This window comes from Suillus plorans, assembly GCF_016647745.1.
Source record: "Suillus plorans strain S12 chromosome Unknown HD556scaffold_110, whole genome shotgun sequence".
NCBI classification, from domain to species: Eukaryota; Fungi; Basidiomycota; class Agaricomycetes; order Boletales; family Suillaceae; genus Suillus; species Suillus plorans.
Genome location: NW_024537494.1, coordinates 105,837 through 126,225, shown reverse-complemented (window position 1 = coordinate 126,225; position 20,389 = coordinate 105,837). Strand labels below are relative to the sequence as shown.

At 45.0% G+C, this 20,389-nt stretch overlaps 4 protein-coding genes across 4 annotated transcripts; 1 reads left to right on the top strand and 3 right to left on the bottom strand.

Moving 5' to 3' along the window:
* Positions 1-235: 235 nt before the first annotated feature.
* HD556DRAFT_1450708 (uncharacterized protein) lies at positions 236-2,075 on the top strand (the record flags this gene model as incomplete). Its single annotated transcript, XM_041307809.1, has 12 exons — positions 236-327; positions 384-456; positions 512-774; positions 832-856; positions 923-1,007; positions 1,062-1,151; positions 1,204-1,257; positions 1,319-1,339; positions 1,391-1,641; positions 1,708-1,878; positions 1,939-1,993; positions 2,047-2,075. 12 exons carry the CDS (start codon positions 236-238, stop codon positions 2,073-2,075), a joined length of 1,209 nt encoding a protein of 402 aa, XP_041152967.1.
* A 9,536-nt stretch (positions 2,076-11,611) lies between these two features.
* On the bottom strand, positions 11,612-13,449 carry HD556DRAFT_1458572 (uncharacterized protein; the record flags this gene model as incomplete). The annotated part of the gene is made up of 6 exons (XM_041308194.1): positions 13,128-13,449; positions 12,838-13,087; positions 12,462-12,729; positions 12,397-12,410; positions 11,769-11,807; positions 11,612-11,716 (listed from the first exon to the last, which is right to left on the bottom strand). The coding sequence occupies exons 1-6, from the start codon at positions 13,367-13,369 to the stop codon at positions 11,612-11,614; spliced, it is 918 nt and encodes a 305-aa protein (XP_041152966.1). The 5' UTR covers positions 13,370-13,449.
* A 420-nt stretch (positions 13,450-13,869) lies between these two features.
* Positions 13,870-15,024, bottom strand: HD556DRAFT_1450705 (uncharacterized protein; the record flags this gene model as incomplete). Its single annotated transcript, XM_041307808.1, has 3 exons — positions 13,870-14,484; positions 14,547-14,783; positions 14,845-15,024. 3 exons carry the CDS (start codon positions 15,022-15,024, stop codon positions 13,870-13,872), a joined length of 1,032 nt encoding a protein of 343 aa, XP_041152965.1.
* A 2,710-nt stretch (positions 15,025-17,734) lies between these two features.
* HD556DRAFT_1314254 (uncharacterized protein) lies at positions 17,735-20,169 on the bottom strand (the record flags this gene model as incomplete). Its single annotated transcript, XM_041300905.1, has 7 exons — positions 17,735-17,764; positions 17,918-18,141; positions 18,193-19,251; positions 19,321-19,446; positions 19,663-19,691; positions 19,720-19,750; positions 20,061-20,169. 7 exons carry the CDS (start codon positions 20,167-20,169, stop codon positions 17,735-17,737), a joined length of 1,608 nt encoding a protein of 535 aa, XP_041152964.1.
* Positions 20,170-20,389: the final 220 nt, after the last annotated feature.

Here is a 20,389-nt window from a genome sequence, read left to right as displayed (position 1 = left end):
GACTCATAGTACTCTTACAGATGCTGACTTATTGAAACTAGGCATACCCTCATGGCCATCAAGGTTGCAAATGTATTCAAAAGCTGTGATGCAGTAAGTCCTTCGACTTGAATCAGCGCGACTTCCCGGTCAGTGTGACTACTAGTACTAGTACTAGGTCAGTTACGACGATGTAGTGCCAGTTCGCTGCAGCACAGTCACAGTGCCAGCCTGACTTGGAGCACCTGGGCCTGTCATGGACATCTCTAATTTTTTTATTCATGATACTAGTGATTCTGCGCTTGGCCCTGACTACTCGATAAAGTGCAAACAGGTTGATGGCTTCAGGTGGGTTGAGTTAGTCCTTGTCCTACTGAACCAAACTGAATACGTCATTCCCGAAGGAAACACAGCTACGGTGTCTGGCAAGGAATCGTGCATCCTTCAGGAGTATTGTATTATTTCGACGTCTCAATGGTAAGTAAATATTCATCGGTAATTCTTGTCTGTCGCATATCTCACAATCAGACAGAAAACATATACAGGAAGCGATGTGAAAAAATACACGCCTAATCAATTGAACAATCTTCAGAACTGGATAAGGGCAGCACGCAGGAGATTGCAGGAAGAAACATGGTATATGGTCGTAAAGCCTGTTACAAGAGAAGACAGAGACTACTACGAATACTATTGCGTGGTCCCGGATGCCCGCATCATTGCTTGGTTTGAGGATTTTAACGCCGACCTTCTATTCCAGGAATGCGCCTTTGCGAGAGAGTGGAACCACAAGAGCAAGTTCTATTCCCCAATGAACGTGTTCCGATTATGCTGATAATTCCATGGTGGTGTCAGGGCTCGAGCTGGAGGCACAATTTTGGTGAGAACATGTTGATGAGGTAGAAAAGAGACTTCTAGGATACTAACACGAATTTTTTTCAGGAAGCACATTGATTTCTTTCCAAGACATTATAGCATGCAACGCTCGGATGCTACTGAGCTACGCGCACACTTAGAATGGTATCTGGCAGGTAAGAAACACATCTTGTATCAAGCAATGACTGATATCAAAGAATAAATGATAGAGGGGTTGATTCTGGAACAATCGACTGCGGCATCATTGTTTTGGAGCACCGACCAAACGGAGAAAGTGATCGCTCGCCTTATTAGCTTTGGTACTTCGCAAGACATTATGCAACCTTTTCCTTTTTTTCAACAGAATTGCAGAGAACCTTCTCAACTCCGATGCATCCTTGAAGGAACAAGGCGTCGCATACTGTGGTGCGCTTATGTTGATCGCGGCTCTCGTTCGAATACTAAACTGACTCGCATAAACTAACAGGAAGGATATGGAATATTTTACGTAAGTGACAGGATCAGTGCTCCGAAAATTTAGTTTTAATTTGCTGGAAAGGCCATCACCAGTTTCTCAACTACTATGGTTTTCCAGAAGCTCGTCTGATGCGGACCCATTCAATTGAGGGAAGCAAACGAAACCGAAATATCCGTTTTTTATCTTTGCTATCGACAGCTGCAATGTTTGGTGTTCCAGTGATGGTATTGGAGCATGTTGAAAAACTTCACGTTGACGGTATTGTCAATCTGCTTGATATCAAGAAATTCCTTGACCATTTCAACGACGATAACATAAAGCACAGCACTCTGGTATGTGATTTACCATCAACGTACACTTTTCTGATATTCGTGTCCTTGTTCTTTCCCACTGCCCAGGCGGGCGTTATCATGGCAGTAGATGCTAGCATACTTGCTATTCCGAATATTGGTTCCCAAGTAACAACAAGAACACTATGCTCTCTTTCACTTATCCTTAGCGTCCACTGCATTTTTGCGGGCGTTGTGGCACAACACTTTGGGCAGAAGATGAAGTCTCTTCAATTTGCCGTGCGCTCAAGTTCAATAGATTATTCTTGCGGTTATTTTCTCACCCGAACATTTTAACAGTCTCATAACTTGCAATACCACTTTACGAAGGTTGCTATCATCTATAGCGCTCCTAGTTTGTTGCGAACGACAAGGTATTTTCTCACTCACTTGAATCTATCACAATAGTGATGAATATGTGTTATTCAATAGCGTAGCATTATCTACTCTGGGCCTTTTAGCTGGTATTTTCACAGTGCCAGATCGGTCTTTGATAACAACCATACCGTGCATGATCACCATGGTTTTCGTTGGAGGATTTTTGACTTGGTCTTCAGTTTCCATTTCTCGTCAACATCTAATGCACGGGGTTAGAACAATGTCTTGATTTCACAAGAAATCATCGCAGTCAATAGATTTCAGAAAAACTTCGTGTAGATTGTAATGAGATCCGTGCTATTCACTTAGTATCTGAGCACCTCAAAGCATCAATGAGCCCTTTCTCATCAATTATATTACTGGAACTCCTCATTCCTGAGCCAAATATCTAAATCTTGTTAAGTAGCGGTGTATAGCCAATTAATTTCATTGTTTTTGTCTCTCAAGATAAAGATTTGTCACAAATGGACTGTAACTAATAGCAATAAAACACTCCTTAAAGGTGAAAGTCATTTTATATATGAAATTCAGATACATATTAGGGGATATGGTAATCGGCGTCAGACACTAGTAATGATACAACTACTTTTATGGTGATTGCAAGCTTGGTATAGTATTATATAACGAAAAGTATCAGAAATATCGAGATTTTTGTGTAGTGGGTAGCACATCACATATGATTGCATATCATTTGCTTCTTTTCTCGTGTCTCTGTGAAAAGTAAGACCACTGTGAAATTTCCAGGTCGGACACAAACATACCTGCTTCCCACAGTTGGCAAGGCGCACGCAAGCACCTCTGAATTTGCATAAACACACTTGAGTTCTGGCATACAATACTGCAAGTTCCCGTCTTGCTATTGAAAAGGTGTTTTTAATATGGGGCTTTGCCGATAAAGTGTCAATGCCATCTGAAGATGTTGGAATGGAGATCCTGTGAACATAATTGCACTTGCACTTGGTCTTGTAAGAAATTAATACACATCAACAAGTTAATGAATACTTACTACAATGTGATCTGCATCTGGTATTAAATTACCAATACTTGATGAGAAAAGTGTCTGTTCCATCTGTTCAAAAATAGGGTATTATTGGCTGATTGTGCTGCTGGCCTGCTCTGGGTGCCAACCACTTTTATGGCATCAGCTGTCTTGTGAGCGGGCCCATCAATGGTTATTGTGTTCTCTGGCTAGTCACAAAGAGTGTGAAACCTACCCAAGCATTGTTATTGTCAATGTCAACAGGTGTGAGACTCTGCACCACAAGGCCAACACACCATTTGCTCTTGTGATGCACCAAGGTCAGCTAAGGTATTATTCTTGTGGGAGGGCGCCCCTTCCTCCTTTTTCCCACGGTTTTTTTTTTGGCATATTATAGACTCTATTTCATGTTTATCCTCGTCGTGCTTCTCTCATTTGGCCTTGTCATGTTTTCTCGTTTCTTGACTTTGCTCTTTAACATCTCATTTCTTGAACATTGTCCCATTAACTTTGTTTCAGATTACATCATCCCCTGACTACCACACACCTGTTCCCATCCATGCTTTGTCCCCCACAAACTTTGATTTTAATTTCAAAGGAAAATGTTTGCAGACATTTATTACCCCTCGAAAAAAAAATGTTCAAAATCAAGTCTCAGCCCTCTTGTGGTGCACTTGTAGTTAAAGTCTGGGAGTCCTTACAAGTGTGGGAAGAAATTTCTAAAAACAGAACCCCCAAAAAAAAAGTTGTGGGCAATGTCTGTAGGTACACATCTGTGGTGATGGCAAAGCTCAATGATGTTATCTGAGCGAGTTATGGCCCAAAAAAGTGAAAATCTTCGACAGGTTTGAGCCAAAAAGTTAAGACAGTCAAGGATAAAGGAAATGATATAGTTATCTGAAAGTGTGGGAACAAATTTCTGATAAAGGGGAAGTCGAAATGAAAGTTGTGAGTTGTGTGAGGACAATCTGTGGTTAGTTGTTTGTTGGGACATTCTGCCAGTGGTAATTATCGGCAGTAGGTTGAAGGTGGTTGGCAGAAGTTGACAGAAATATTATACCTAGTATTTGTTCCAACTAACATAGAATTTATCTTGGTGGTCATTACCATAAACATCTCAACCTATCTTCAGCACCCACCCCTCTATCAAATACATGCTCCTCTCCCTCTACTTCCCATCCTGGCCAAGACCAACTCCATCTCACCCTCAATCACAAGAATGAGGAGGGAAGAAGGCACATTTAGATATATTGAGCCAAGTTGGCGCAATCACCAACAAGATTGGGAGCATTCAGTCAGAGAAGCTAGACAAAGTCTCTCACAAGGAACTCAAGAATGATTGTTACATGGCCAAGCTTAATCTCAAGGAAAATGAACATCAGTTCTTCCAAGCTGAGCGCCAGGATAAGTGCATGGATGCCGCCACCATTCATTAATGTTGGCAAGAGGCGAAGGACACTGAGATCCATCTCCATGAGGCAGAGGCTAAGATGTATGAGTTGTCAAAAATTGTGGGTCTTGAAGGTTTGTGCACTGTCATTCTGATTTTTAGTTGTATTTGTATGTCACGTTGTGCTTTGTGTTTCTAGCTCTGTTGTTTGACATTCCTATAGCTACTGTTCTACCTATCATCATAGTATGTTGCCCCTTGAATTTCCTATCCTTCTTGGCGCTGTGCTCTCAATGCAGGGCTGTCAAATAGTAGGTCCATCAACCTCACACGGGAAGCCTGACCTGGAGTGCCATTATACAATCTGTCACCAACCACCTGATTACCATCAGGGGCCCATGCTACTGCACCACTGTCCTCATTCTATCCCTGAGCTTCTTTCTAACCATATGATCATGTTATGGAGTATTAGGCAGCATTGAATCCAATGAATAGCTGTACAAAGGTCATCCATCAGATGGATATCTTCAAGTACACGACTTTGAAGTATATTTCCCTGCAGTCATGAATATCAGAACGAATTAGACTCGCGGCAAGATAGAAGCGAACTTACTAGACTTGTATGACCATCTCCGGCTTGATCAATGTTCATAGTGGTATGTTCTGAGTCTATTTCGACATCCATCGTGCGTCGTTGTTTGATTGAGTGCGCGACGGTGAACTAGTATGTTGTGTGATATATGACTGTCACAGTCACTTCATTCAACTGTGGCAAACAATGGCAATACCCTTAAAGTTCTCGTGCTCGTCCATGGCGAAAACGTAACACTTGCAATTGAAGCTGTCGATTTCGGAGATGTCCCGACTATCCTGTGCTCTCGGTCATAATCTGCTCCCAGACAGCACATGCGAAAAACAGCCTAAAACAAATTCAGATCTCGAAAAAAATGGATGGAGACCACACCTGTATCTTGGCAGCAACACGTAAGGGAAACACTCTATTTTCCATCTGCATAACTTCGAACATGAGGGGAACGCTATCGCGCGAGGATTACCTCATATAATCATCATAGGGGTAACACAAATTTTCACTTTCGGTTGATCTAATTGTCTCCGGGAGCGTTCGATGATATCAATGCCATCACCGTCACAATCGGCTTTATCTGTAGAGGAGGGAGAAGTAAAGATGGCCTTGGAGCCCTGCAACGTAATGAGGTATAAATCAACTATAAAGATTAGACTCAACTATAAAGATTAGACCGCTCACCGTAATTAATAGCTTCGGCTTCTCGAGACCGTGCTCCAAATTACCGGGTAAGCTACATGGTTTTGATACATAAACGATAAACGGACCTTACGAATTCTAGCAGACAGTGAAAGTATTTGTGCGGTCGTGGATGCAAGCCCTGACACGGACCAAATACCAACATCATGCAAGTATAAGAACCATCAAGACCATAACTTGCGCTGGGTTCTCTAAGAATCATTCCGCCCAACAGAGCACTTGTCACTGATCTCGATAAGCAGGGTCGCGAAACTCAGCCATGAAGCCATTGGCAGCTTTGCTGTCATGCCATGCTCACAATCAATGAGGAGATGGATGTCCTCTTCCTCCTTGAGTTTTCAAAGGAGGTTCTTCAAAGCTTTCCGAGGTTCTTCATCCTAACCCCCACGGGTGTAAATGTCTGCAATCACCGCAAGGCGTTCCTCTCCCGACAAAGAATCATAGAGATCAATTAGCATCTTGCGATATGCCTGCCTGGGGGCATTCAATTCAAAGGAGTCGACCATGAAAATGCCAGTAGAGAATTGATTCAATGCCCACAACAAATAGTGTACATTTGAGCATCAGCAGGGCTCGTACGTTTCTTGCGGGACCACCTGTATAGCGCTGATACGATGTGATCGATAGACGGGAGTTCATCTCACGACTCTCTGAGTCGTGGGCAAGGTTTGAAGTTCGTGCGCCTCCGTGCATTCAACTCCCTGCGATAAAGAATCTGTCTTACTGTGAGGCGTGCAGAATTACAGCCTGAGAAGTCTTACCTGAATTCGAATCCAGGAGATCATGATGGCCAATACAGCCATGCTGTGTGCAAAGAGGACGACATTACTACCTTCCGACTAAAGTTGAAGTTGTGCCATGTCTGGTTCTTCCCACACTCGAGCTCAGGCACGTGTGTACCATACATTTTCTGTACTAATCAGCAGACCACGAATTTTCCCACAGATCTAACACCCAACAGAATGAGTTTTGAAGCTGAAATGAAGTTTGATTCCAGAAAAACTAAAGACAGTATGGTTTAATGGTAAATCTATGTTGAAGTTGTTACTGAGATTTGCTAAGTCTCAAGTTCTATCACTGTCATTGACACATTAAAAACATCGATTTTTTTGTTCTATTTAACTTGTGTCTGGGTCGCTATCTGAATCTGGTCACCAGATAGCTTACCTGATGCTGACCTGGATGTTCTGAAATCAAGTCAAACAGGTCGCTCTGCACTTTTCCTGATGTAACGCAACAGAGAATCAATTGGAGAGTAAGATTGGTGCGCTAGCAAAGAACATATTATATCAGATCGACGTGACATGTCGGAAAAATATTTCCTATCTCAAAATGAGAGGTCATCAGGCTCATCCAAGTCATCAAACTCCTCTGCATCTTCCTCAGGCTCTCCTTTGTCTTCCTCTCCTTTGTCTTCCTCTCCTTTGTCTCCCTCTCCGCCAAGGCCATCATCGACGTCCATAGCTTCCAACACCAGTGCAGCTGACTCGAGACCAAAACAGTCTCTTACAATCTTCCGCAAGGCCACTGGGTGTCCTACACCTAGGGAAGTATAACGCAGGAACATATCCCGATCGACAAAACTAGTTCGAACAAGTAAGAGACATTAAGCAGGAAGAAGACACATTACACTCACATCCCGACGTAATATGCTTCCCAGTCAGTTAATTCCTCTTTGGGACGCCCCAATGATTTCCCGTAGCGAAGTGAACTTACACCGTGCCCTGACATGAAGGCAGGAATCAGGTGAGCTCCGCGAATCACTTGGCCTGGATTGAGAAATCCAAATGCATCGTGGTCCAATTCCTCCACAAAGGCCAATTTGGGAAGGCGAGCATGCTGTATGCCTGACTCATAGTCTGAAGATATTAATGGTGCAAGCCACAGAACGTACAGAACGTCGATGTGCTGTTTCTCGGTTCGACAAACCCCTTCGAGCCACACGTCCAGGTGATAGATACCTAGCACACGAGCATACCAGTATGGGTGACTCGGTGAGGTTTCTTCTGAAAGTACCATGACGTCTGCATGTGTCCTGGGGTTGACAGTATCGTATTCGCGCCTCATATCATAGGTAGTATAGTATACTTGCATTGTCTGGACCAAATAGATTGTGTTGTTAGGAATAATGAGCGAGTTTTGTTCTTCATCCGTGAAACGTGCGGTCACAATGAGTGACATCTAATTTCTTTAGCCTATACAAAAGGTGATCCTTAAGTTTCGGAATAAAGTCCTGAAAAACATCATAAGTGAATCAACAACCAGCTGGAAAGAAATTCTAGTTTTACCTTGGTAGCTGGGTCACCGTCGTGCTCCCGGAGGAATGTGAACAAAGACACCGGATTGTTGCCATTGATCGCGATGAAATAATGGTCGTTGGACAATGACAAAGCATGAGTATCAGCCGGTGATTGTTGGTTTGAGGAGGAGATACCTGCTGCTTCCGCAGCTCGCTGTAGTACCCGACGTCTGTGTTCGTGCTTTGCTCGCTGTGCTGGAGTATCCACTTTGCTAGTTAGTGGATAAAACACTTTAAGGGCCCTATGGGCCAGCTCTCCCTAGCCAATAAAGTCACTTTCGAAGTATCCTTGAGGATAGGAGATGATGCTTACAATCTGGGTGGTGAATGAATCCGTAGTACCAAAGAGTTTGATGGTTTGCAGGTAATCTCCCATTGCGTGGAATTTGTAGGTGCTCAAATTGAATATTTTCACCCTTGGTATGCTAGATTCTGAAGAGATACCATTAGGTCCAGCACGCTGGGTGACCCTTCATTGGCGAGCCGCCTTCTCTTTTGGCAATTCCACAGTGTCGAATACAGCGCAGGTAAAGTCACGGAACTTTCGCAACTGCCTTGAGAGCTTCTTGAACGTGTCCTCAAAAAAAGTGTGTGTTGATTCTGAATGAATTCTTAACTTTGCGAGTGCGTGCCACTGAGCGAATCTAAACAAGAGAGACTGCACTACCATGTCATGGCTAGCGGGAAACAGGCCTTCAAACACAGGTATTGCACACTGAAGAGAGGCCGTCAGCGAACTGGGTATAAGTAGTTGAGTAAAGCAGTAGGCACCTGCAAGATGTCTTCAAAATCTCGTGCCGCGAGTCTCTTCATTTCGGACGTGTTATTAGCGAACATTCTGATTACCCCATTGCCAAAAGTTGGGATCTGCCGAAATCTATGATGGGATAGAGTTTGCCTTGTTAAGAGACACCGATAGGCAATCTGCAAACTCCACTTACCTTGAGTCTACGATTGCGACCAGCTGATTTCCATTCGGAAGTGCATACAGAATCCTAATGAGGTGAGTGAATAACACCTTCCAGGTACCTAACTCGCACTCGTGCATCAAGTCGACAACGAGCATCTGAAATGGGTTAAGGCCCAGTGCCCCTAGCCTCTCGACAAATTTATTCTGTAAGTAACTCGTGTGAGCCGGCACGAAAGCCAGACAATTCACACTTACTAGGATAGGTGCCCAAGAGCCCCCGCCGAGCGTTTCTTCGACCTTCTTACCATCCACAGTATTTCCCCCTCGATAAATAAATTCTCGTGCCCTGACAACGTTAGTCATGACGTAGACTCGAAGATTGGATATTCGGCTCCGCATGTCCTTGAGGAGACCAAGAGAAGTAAACATGCTCTTCGGTGTGAGACAACGAGGACATGGGCACGAGCCCATGTCCTTGATAGTAGCAATTAAAACCCTGCGACTTGTCAAATAGTTAGTTCATCAGTTACAGACAGAACACACTTTTCGGGGTAATCGGCCGAGTATGTGAATATTCGAGGAAATATCCTACGCAACACACCGTCAGCACATTTCAATACAATACCATGGTGGTATGCATGAAGAAAGCCTTCATCTAGTAAGATGTCCCAGCATCCATGAAATAATTCGTGTCTGCAGTGGGTGTAAAGAGCAGCCATGCCGCTCTTGGATATACGCAGCAAAGCGCTGAAAACATCTTTAATCTTATCAGGTAGCTGATAGACAATATTTTCAATATTGATACTCAAGAGCAAAGTAAGAAAACTCGCTGAAGGTAGAAATCCAACAATGTGACATGCGCCAGACTTTGGAGCAGAGCGAGCATACTTCGTGAGATTTCCAAAGTACATATAGAGAGGCCAGGCCTTCGCCGTTCCGAAATTTGCTAAGTGCGTAGCATCCGAAAAAAACATGAGACCAGCAATCACCCGTTCTAGTGCACATCCAGGCTCTCTTGGGAGCTTTTGCAGTTCATCTTGGGCATCCAGCCAAGAGTCGGAGGTATACAGCTCGTCGAAGATTCGCTCTTGATGGCCGTCTAACGGATCCTTCCACAGACACTTGAATGGCGAAAGATGAAACGCGCTCGCCTGGATATCAGTGAAAGCGGACCGAATTACATTGATGAGGGGGCGAAAATGAAACCCTGGAACAGAAAAAAGTCACTCATCCTCCTCCTTTGATTTTGTAGGAATTTTGATGGTGATAGTGGTATGGTTCCAGTCATCTGGGAACTCGACCTTGCTCCCGCTGTAAACGTTGTCCAATTTCCGTAAACTTCCCCTCACTGAGAAGTTCTCCAGGTGCTTTGCGTCAAAGTCCTCCGCTAGCATCACTTCCTTGACGAGACGGGCGACTTCAAGCTCGGATTTCTTATTGCTGCCAGAATTCATCCACGACATAAGTCGATAGATTGTCATGTTATGAAAAGGGTATGGAGGTGGGAGGGTGTCTGAATCAGCCTCTTGCGTGGCTGTTGGACATGTGGTCGAAAGTAGTGAGGATGATACGAATTTATCCGGCTCAAACGATGGGCAACGGGGGTACAGTTGGCAAATTCCAAGAGAATTGAAGGGTGTTTGAAGGGCGTCACGTAATGTTAATAGGACTCTCTGGATTCTAGACTGAGGCAAGGCTGGATTTAGAATAGGCGAAGTATCAACATCATACGAGCTATCGGTGTCGTCCTCGGGAAGAGGAACATCCTGAAAATCTGTTGGTATTCATCTCTGAGGGCGCGGAGGGTCTTCTAATGAGCGAAATGCAGAATGAGTGAGCTATTAGTTGACCATCTCAGCGGGTGACTCAAACAGGACACACCCAAAGCAGAATCAGCCTCGAATGCATTTGAGTCAAGCCTATCATTATCAGCACTAGACTGCTGCTCTGCGCCGGTACCATGACTAATAGGTACTTCGCTAGCCAGTGTTTGATGCCTGCCAGTATTTGACCATAACGATGGGCACGGAACAACGGGTTTTGAGCAGGCGACTGACATACGATAAATAGGCGGTATTTTCTAGCAAGGTGCAGTAATCGTTGAGCTGTCAGAATTTCTCGTGGATAACTCTCTGAAGAGTGCTTACTGTAGACTCAGAGTTTGAACTGGTTGAGCCCGACAGTGCCAGTGGTATCATCGCCAATCGTGCCAGACTCCCGGGAGATCTGGCTGCCTCCTTCGCCTGCTCTTGTCTTTTCTGGCTGGCTAAGACACTGGAGCGGAGGTGGAATTTGCATGTTGCGCGATGCCTACTTAGGCCTTGGCTGTTACTGCTGTTGCTCTGCCAGAGGCAGCCTGGAGCATTGCAGGATGACATTAATAGATCAATGAAGAGAAAAAGAAGCACGACGCATAGAAGCTTTTTGCGCATTCAAGCCCAGTGAAAACCCACTGTGAGTCTGAGAATGGCTGAGGTTGCGTGAAATTGTCTAGACTAGTAAGCGACACAATCTGAACAGAGAAATGAGACTAATAGCACATGTGCAAATGTGCATGGTTGTGCGTGGTTGTGCGTGGTCGGCCCATACTATGTGTTGTCGCACATTTGCAGTATTTGCAGCGCTTGGCACCTCTTGGCATGTGTCACTGGATTGCATCAAATTTGCTGAGATTGTCTGGCTGTAATAATATACAATACAATAATGACGCAATAAAAATAGTACTAATAAAATCATCCCCGATCCTCCCCCAGGCCTCGCTCATAGGCATTCCATGCCATGATAGTACTAGTGAAAGGATGTAGAGAAGGCGGAAAGGCTGACCATTCGGCGAGTTGCTACCAGTTTCTTATTAGCAGGAGAAATGTATGAAGTATGGTTAATACGCACCCCCGTAGCAGCAAGCCCATCCAGCATCTGACTGGTTGCCTGTTAGCAACAGAATGATGAATATATGTGTCGGATTCTCACCTAGAGACTATATCTCATGATCCATACAGTGCTCTCCCCAGCCCTAGACTCCTAGCGTGCTTGTATATTCCCAGTCCTCCCCTGGGTATCTGTGCCGTCAATATGCGCTGAATTCTCACCTGGAGACCATAGCTTGTCATCCAGAAATGCTCTCTTCAACATGCTTGTATCCATGGCTTGGGTCGCTCGATGCCATCCTTTGAGTTGTCCGACAGACGTCCGGAATGGATAGCGCATAGAGACGGGAGAAGGGGAGAGTAAGAGAGGGTGGGAACACTTAGACATGCGAGGGGAAGTGTTATATATGACGAAAATGGTTGGAGCTTCTCCGAAAGCTTGTGGATGTCACGGTAGAGCGACAATGGATAAGAAACACAGGTTGTGCACAGGGTGATGATAAATTGGCAGTTGGTGAGGAGCGAGAGAACAGGTATCGTGTGCAAAGTAGGGAATATTGAACGAATGACATGGGGTATCGTATCTCCTGGAAAAAATGTAAGGTAGGAATCTAATACACCAGGAACCCTGCACTTGCCGATAATAATACCAATGCATACATGCCTGAAGGAACAATCAATCGGAAATACAGGGACATACATATGGATTACTCACCACAAAAAGCAAATGAGAACTGAAAGAATGAAACGGCTGCACGACCACTGGGACCAAAACGACTGTTCATGACTTCGATGTAAGAGGTTCTGCTGCTTAGTTTAGCGTTGATGACAACCAATCGGATAGTCCAATCGGTGACAGCACAAATGACGACCAGGAGAACAATGCCAAGAAAGAAGCCTGCTTGATTGACTGCATATGGTAAACCTACCGCAGTATTAGCCAAATCTGTTGCTGAAATTGCATCCTGACCAACCAATAATTCCTGTTATCCATTGTCAGCACTTTGGACATCTAAGCAACCAAAAGTTTACCAGCTCCGAGGATTGAATTTGCCATATTGGCAACCGAGTTCAGTAGACCTCCACCCGACCACTGTTTTTTTAGCAAGGTCATCGAGGTCTACGTTCCTAAGTTCTCCATTCTCCATACTATCTGTTTCATACATAGGAATAACTGTGTCTGGCGTTCTCCTTGCAGCCGAAGCATCCATGAGGCCAACCAGTAAAGGCATGGTGTGTTCTCGTCGTGGAGCCCCACGAGAGTGCCTTTGTTTGCATTGGATATCAGCTAGTGAAGCATCATCAAAGTCGTCCGAGTCCAATTCATATTCTGTACAGGCACTGATAAGGTGCGTTGAATTATGAGCACAAAAATACGCACCCACCTCCCGGCTCTGTATTGTGGACCGTAAAGGTGTGCACTTCATCCCGAAATCTGACACCCCGTTCTGTCCTCCGCACTGCCGACCAGGGCTCTCCACTACTGCTTTCTGAGTCCTCGTCGTCCACTGAAAAGGCAACTTGGTTTGTATCCGCTGAAACATCCTCGTGTGAAGCATTCAGCAGAGGCTGCCTAGCCTCTCCGTCTGCTGCCTCTCTTGCTCTTGAGTTTGCGGAAAACATCTGGCACTGTCCAGGACCATAGGCCAACTAAAGAAATTACCGTGAAAAGGGTTAGTAAGTTACAAGTTTGATGCAGAGGCATACCGATTATGATAGCCTTAACTACTTAGTGCGGGTAACAAGCACAGGTTTACTGTGTTTGGCAATACAGATAAGTATGCAGGTAGTATTGTACAAAAAAATCAGTGTAGTCGCTTGGTTCTCACAATGTTGAACTTCGACATGGAAGAATCGCACTGCAGGCAGGACGTAAAGAAGCAGTCACGTGATGCGGCCAACACACGTGTGTCGTTACGCGTTATCGTGCAATTGGCCACCAAATATTCAAGACTTGACAGTAATCGTGACAGCTGTCACACTGCAGCAGGCTGAAATTCATCGTACTAGTCACGGTAAGTAGTACGATTCGACACATACACTCTGAACTGCCAAGTGCAGTACTCTCACTGCGTCCAATAGACAAATTTGGCTGGAAATTGATGTATGTAGATCTATGGTACTTAGTTAATAGATGGAATGTCTTCTTGGTCCTCCGAATCATCATGCTGACTTCGTGCTTTCTTTTTCCCTTTGCTCTTCCTTCTCCCCTTCGCGCGTTCCGCCTTGGCGTAAGCTTTGGAAACACAATTCCAAAAAGTATGTGCGGCCCCGTCTGACATGCCAATTTGTTCCTTATAAAATCCTGTGGTAAAGAAAGCTGCGGTGGGCAAATACAGTACACCATGATCTTTCAGTGTACCAATGTATTGAGGAAAGTTCATGGTAGGGTAGCGAGAGTGAGCACTCGTAAGGACGTCCTCGATATCTTGCGGCGGTTCATCGTCACTTGATTCATCGTCACTCTCTATATAAAGGGCATACGTCCGCTTGAGAGGCGGAGGAGACGTAGTAGGGTGTCCTTGTTGTCTTGTACGTGTTCCGTCCTGGGAGATCACCATGTCATTGACGGCGGATGAGAGATGAATATGATTATGAATTCGAATGGGTGATATGACCTCGGTAGGTACTCTCTCGAGCGATGACGCAGATCGCTCCTTACGTGTCTTCCGAATTTCGTCGAAATGTAGGGTGTTGGGTAGCGTATCACACGCATTGTCGGGATCTTGAGTCTGGTGCTATGATTGTTCAACGAACATCATTAGCGTGCTTTGTGGCAGGCAGCAAAGCATACACGTACCAAGTGTTTGGCCCACTCTTGCAGGTCTTGTGTACACAGTGGATAGTGCGGAGTATTTGGCTGTGTAGCATCTACCCAACAGAAAATATTATCTCCTGGATGATCCGAGCAGTGCAACTTGTTCCTGACATTGTCGAACTCTTTTGTATACAGTAAACGTGATGGTAGTCTCTGCTCGCTTGCAGAAGATGATATGCCCGCCTTTCGTTGTCTTAATTTTTCTTTCAGCACAGGCGCCTGCAAGGTCACGACGATCATGTCTTACAAACCACTTGCAAGTATCAAAAATGACACGTACGGTATTGAGAATCTCAATCACAACTTTTTTCTTTTTCCTCCCAGAGCTGCTTTCCTCTTCCCTCACGGCCTTGAAGGCGCTGTCAATATCATGCGCAGTCAAAAGCCGATGTGGTGGGTCTGTGCGGCATGCGGTGGATAAATGCCAGCCCAAGTGTTCATATAGCTCTGGAACATCCATCGTAGCTTTGATGGAGTCAAAGATGTCTCGCCGAGAATCTGATTCGGAGTGTAATCTATCCACATAGGTAATCGATTGGAGTCTATCCAAGGTATGCAGAGGCACTCTGAATTCGACTAGCACGACTCTACTGAGCATTCTGACATGACTTGTGCGCACTCGACTCACCTTTCTCGAGCTCAGGGGCCTGGTATTGTTGTGCGGTAACCTTTTCTACTGAGTCGAAGCAGTTGGTGATTCCTTGAGAAAGGTGCCAAACCGCGTTTACGCGGTGTCTTGTTACTTAAGGGTCTTATATAAAAGTTGTGTATAATGACAACACAATTATACACGGTGAAGACTTCTTGCCAGTCCTTAAGTCCACGGTCTCCGACTTTTCTACTTCGTGGGAGGTAACGTGGTGAGTTCTTGGGAGGATTTAGTTTGTTGTCCTCTTCTTGTGTAGTCTGATACGAAGTGTTGTGGAATGTTCTGTGTTCTGGATAAATTCGTTAGGTTTGTTTCAGCCTAGTAGGTCGTGTTTCAACCTATGAAAGTCTGTTTCAACTTTGTCGTCCTTAGATATGTGTCTTACTTTCCGTTGAAAGAGAGAGTCTTATGTATACACGTAAAGCTTAGAATGAGAGCTGTTCGATGGTTATATAGTCAACCCCTGTAAGGTAGTATATAACCTAGAGTAGAATAACGATAATGAAAGTTATATAGTCAACCCCTGTAAGGTAGTATATAACTTTAGAATAGAATAATGATGTGTCTTAGTCTTACTTCAAGGCATGTTGCCTGCACTTTTATTCTTACGTACTCTCACACGGTTTGAGAGAAGAATGAAAAATGGGAAGTTATATTTTATGGGTGAAAATGGGGTCCTTTTATACCTTTTGGGAACCCCCTTACTAAGCATGATTTATCAGATGGATTGGTAAGAATGTGGCTTACAAACCAGATGATGAATCAGCTTATTACTAAGTACATTACAAATACAGTGTAATCTTACAAAGAATTTACAAAGCATGACAAATCATGACAAAACATGATGAGTCATGTGAATGTTGTTACAAAGCATGACCAATCATGACTAAACATGTTGAGTCAGCTTAAATAATGTTACAAACCAGAATATTCCCCAGTCACATGATGTGCTGACAAATAAAATCTGGTGGCTGAAAGAAGCCAAATAAAAATAAACAGTCAGAAATAAATAGAGATACAAAACTTTGACAAACAAATCTGTGGCTGAAAGTAGCCAAATAAAAATAAATAATGAGAAATAAACAGAAGGTCACATGCTCATAAAAATACAAGGTAAAATAAATCTGAAAAGTGAGAAATAAAATACAAGACAATGAAATAAAGGAAAAATAGAAAGGTAACTCAGTGACAGAGGGCTAGACAGTCTCTCATATCTTCCTTATCACTCTCTATATATATCTGACATGGTATGAATCACATACCATGCATGACAGCGGCTGAAGTCTTCGTCATTGGCATCGGGTAGGTTTGGACAGATACCAAGTAGAAATGCAGCTGTTTGCATACGAGTGCGCTGACGGGCAAAGGTCGAACTTGAAAGTGAATTGATCCTAGTTTGGGACCGTGACATTCGAGTCATGATGCCTAAAAACTGCCAACTCTCCGAACTTCAAGTCGCATTCAACACACCTGACTTATATCATGCTCTTTGCAGAAGCGGCGATGACTCCTCCGGGAGTCCGACGTCGAAATTGATCACAGAATGCCGTTGACCATGTTTTACAACCGATGACGACATAGCTTGGACAAAAGAGGCTCGAAAAACGATTGAGACATCTGCAGGAAGTAAGCTTACAGTATATGCCAAGATCAGGCTGGAACTTACCTCACCTGGGACTAACAGAAAAATGAAGACATGCCAGTGAGTCATATTCCATGTAAGCTGCGCGTCGACACTCGCCTGTCATGCCTCACAAAGCACCACTGTACTAGTAACAGCAGCACAGAACAGCGAACCCCTACTAGTACGGTAAGTCGGACTTAAACATCGTGACAGCCGCACATTTTCTGATACGGATGGTCGCACCCGCCCGGTTGCAAAGTCAAGTCTGCTCGAATGATCAGAATCATGATAACTTTGAGTCTGGATGGAATCGATTTGGAAGAACGCGGCTGCAACTTGAGCTGAGTCGTCCCGAATATACTAGTACGTGATCGGACTGAAGTCTATCAAGATGAATGTCTGAGTCTGGCCCGCGGCACATGACAATATATGGTAATAGTTCCCACAGGAAACAGAACTGGCACGGGCCAGCCTGAGTGGTCATCGGGAATCTTGCAACGAATTCATGCTAGTGACTGGTCCAACAGGTAGTAATGATCATGATGTAACAGTAGTAAAGAAACCATGTACATCATTGTAGTTTGTGAAAATATGTAGTACATTGAAGCTGCTTTCATCTGACTCGGAGCTGGGGCCGCCGCTATTTGAGTATTAAGATTAAGTACACCGAGTCACTGAGGTCAAGCATGCGACTCGCCTAAGCCAACTTCTACTACCCCCCACGGGTGTAAATGTCTGCGATCAGCGCAAGGCGTTGCTCTTCCGACATGAAATCATAGAGATTAATTAGCATATTGTGATATGCCCGCCTGGGGGCATTCAATTCAAAGGAGTCGTCCATGAAAATGCCAGTAGAGAATTGATTTAATGCCCACGCAAATAGTGTACATGTGATCGTCAGCAGGGCTCGTACGTTTCTTGCGCCACCTGTATAGCGCTGATAATTGAGATCATGGAATAGCAGGTGTCTCATGAAGTCCCGTACTGCGGGGTGCCCAAAGGGCACTCTTACAAGTCGTCCTCCCACCTGACTCGCCATAAGAATTACAGTTGTGAAGAAAACGAGACCCAGTCACTCACATTGATCTCTCCGTAAAGGAAGTTGTGATATTGAAGGAGGTTTTGGATGATGATCCCTATCTCCGTTTGCGTTTGCAAGGCCAACACTTTGTGTAGTTTGTAAGCCAAAACAACATGGATCCGTACGAGGCTCTTGATACTGTCCCGTAGATTCTTGACGGTGTTGGCCATTATGGCTATTTGTGCTTGGGCTTTGCTACCCCTGCTCCATTCGGTGATGTCAGCTGCTCTCGGTATCAGCTATCGGTATTGAGTAGATGAGTTGTTGCACTTACGATTGTTATAAGTCAACACAGTCTGGTTGAGACTTTGTCGTGCCAAGGTTGCACTGGCTCTCAATGTCATTAGGAAGGAACTTTCGACTATCCAGGTCTTCATATGTTCCCGGGCCAGCGACTGCACCCGTGTCACAGCTTCAGGACCAAATATGATGTCTGTGGGTGCTGGTGGTGCCACAGGAGGTACGGCAGGCGGTGGTAGGATCTGAGGTGCCACAGGCGGTGGTAGGACCTGAGGTACTACAGGTAGCAGTAGGGTCTGAGGTACCACAGGTGGTGGTATGGCCTGAGGTATCACCGTGACAAGCTGCGGTAGTGTTATCGAGGTAGAAAAGGGCACGGTGGACATCAGAGAGTGAGAAGACCCCTCACTCATGTCACCCTGATCAGTGGGAATAGGGATAGCAGGAGGTCGAAGAAACCTAGCTGGGATGGGATAAGGCATGTATCGATTTGATCGCGGTGGAGGATCGAAGCGTGTGGTAGATAGACAGGAGTTCATCTCACGACCGGCTCTCTGTGAACTTCCCGAAGCCTGCGGCATCTCTGGGTCGTGGGCAAAGTGACCTCCACTGGTTGCGGCAGGTGCATCAAAAAAACCAGCCTGGTTGTAATACAACTCTGCTGCTGCTATTTCAGCATCCCAATCAAATCCACCTGACTCAGAAGCCTGAGAGTAGGGGGTAGGCTGAGATTGCCTGGTTTCTCTGTAAAAATGTGCGTAGTTGGGAGGTGCTAGTGCCATGGACGAGAAGTCGTCATCCTGATCAGCCTGCGGCGGTGGTGACTCCATTAAGCTTGTCCACCACCACGACTGCTGCCAGTCCGAATTGTTCAGGGCATGCGCTGTGGAAGTGTCAAAGTACGCGCTTTCCATGATACCGTGACTGTGATCGTCCTCGAAGTCCGAGTCACCGAGAGTCATTTCTGGAGACCCGCCGTAGTTGGTACTCTCAGGAGTCTCAAACTGTTCATCGACACCGTGACTGACTTGCCACTGGTGACTCGTTGGAGGAATCATGGCTAGAAATTGGGCAGCCTGACTCGAACGGTAGCCTGAACTTAAAATACGACTGCATACTCTTTAGTAGGATTCTATTCAAGGTCATGATCAAATTGACTTACGACTCCCTTTGAACGAGGCCGCCCCATTGCCTCCATAGAGAGTAATAGGGGCCATTAAACCAGAATAGTCAGATGAGTTAAATTGACCCAGACGATCAAGATAATGCAGCGACTCCATCCGATAGACTGGCGAGTTCTACGCGGCAGTCCAGGTCTAGAAACAAGCAATTAGACTGACATAATGAATCACGTTCCAAAACAGAAGTCTGAGGTGGCAGCCCAAATGTGACCCAAGCTCATCCCTCTATTGGGATTTGTGTGCCAAAGCAGCGGAACCAAAAACAGAAGTTGAGAACTTAAGCCAAGCGAGTGATTTGATGGTTACGTCCGAGTCTAACACACCTGCTACTTGCCCGAAAATTTTTGGTTGCCTAGAATTGTATGGGACGAACCAATCACCTGTCAGTGTACTTATACGACCCCGTCACCTCTAAAAACGCATTGAATTTTCATTGACACACACCGGGAACATGACTCATGCATTCGAAGCACCCGAGCCACCCGCTTGAAGCCAGGAGACCTGTCTCTATGACTTCCCGGCCATGAGCCATCCAGACGTCTTCAATCATATTTCTGCTGTTCAAGTTGGTGCCCCACCGCTGAACGCTTCCGTCCATCTTCCTGCCCGCAACTATCTGTCCATCCGGTGAAAGTGCTTGTACTATGCAACCTTGCCCGACAGGAAGTCCCGTGTTGTAGACCAAAAAGGACAGTAATAATAATAATTGATGGGTACTTACTGCTCTGCTTGTTCCTCGCTAGTAGCAGACAACCAGGGTGGGTCTTATGTGCATAGCAAGCACGAATTCCATTGGGCCACGCAGCACTGATAGTCGATTCGTAAGACATGGTAAGTCACTCAATTCAGATTATGCTAGCGAACGTGTGAGCATCAGAAGACACATAACGAAGTGACTCACTGTCAAATATAAAATTCATATTCATAGTCAAGCACCCGAGCTCGTTCCCCATCTTCTAGTAGTGCCGCACTTCCCACCATGTCACGGTCCGCAATACTAATCTCCATCTCTCCCACTCGAAATCAATTGAACATTTTCAGTACCTTGAA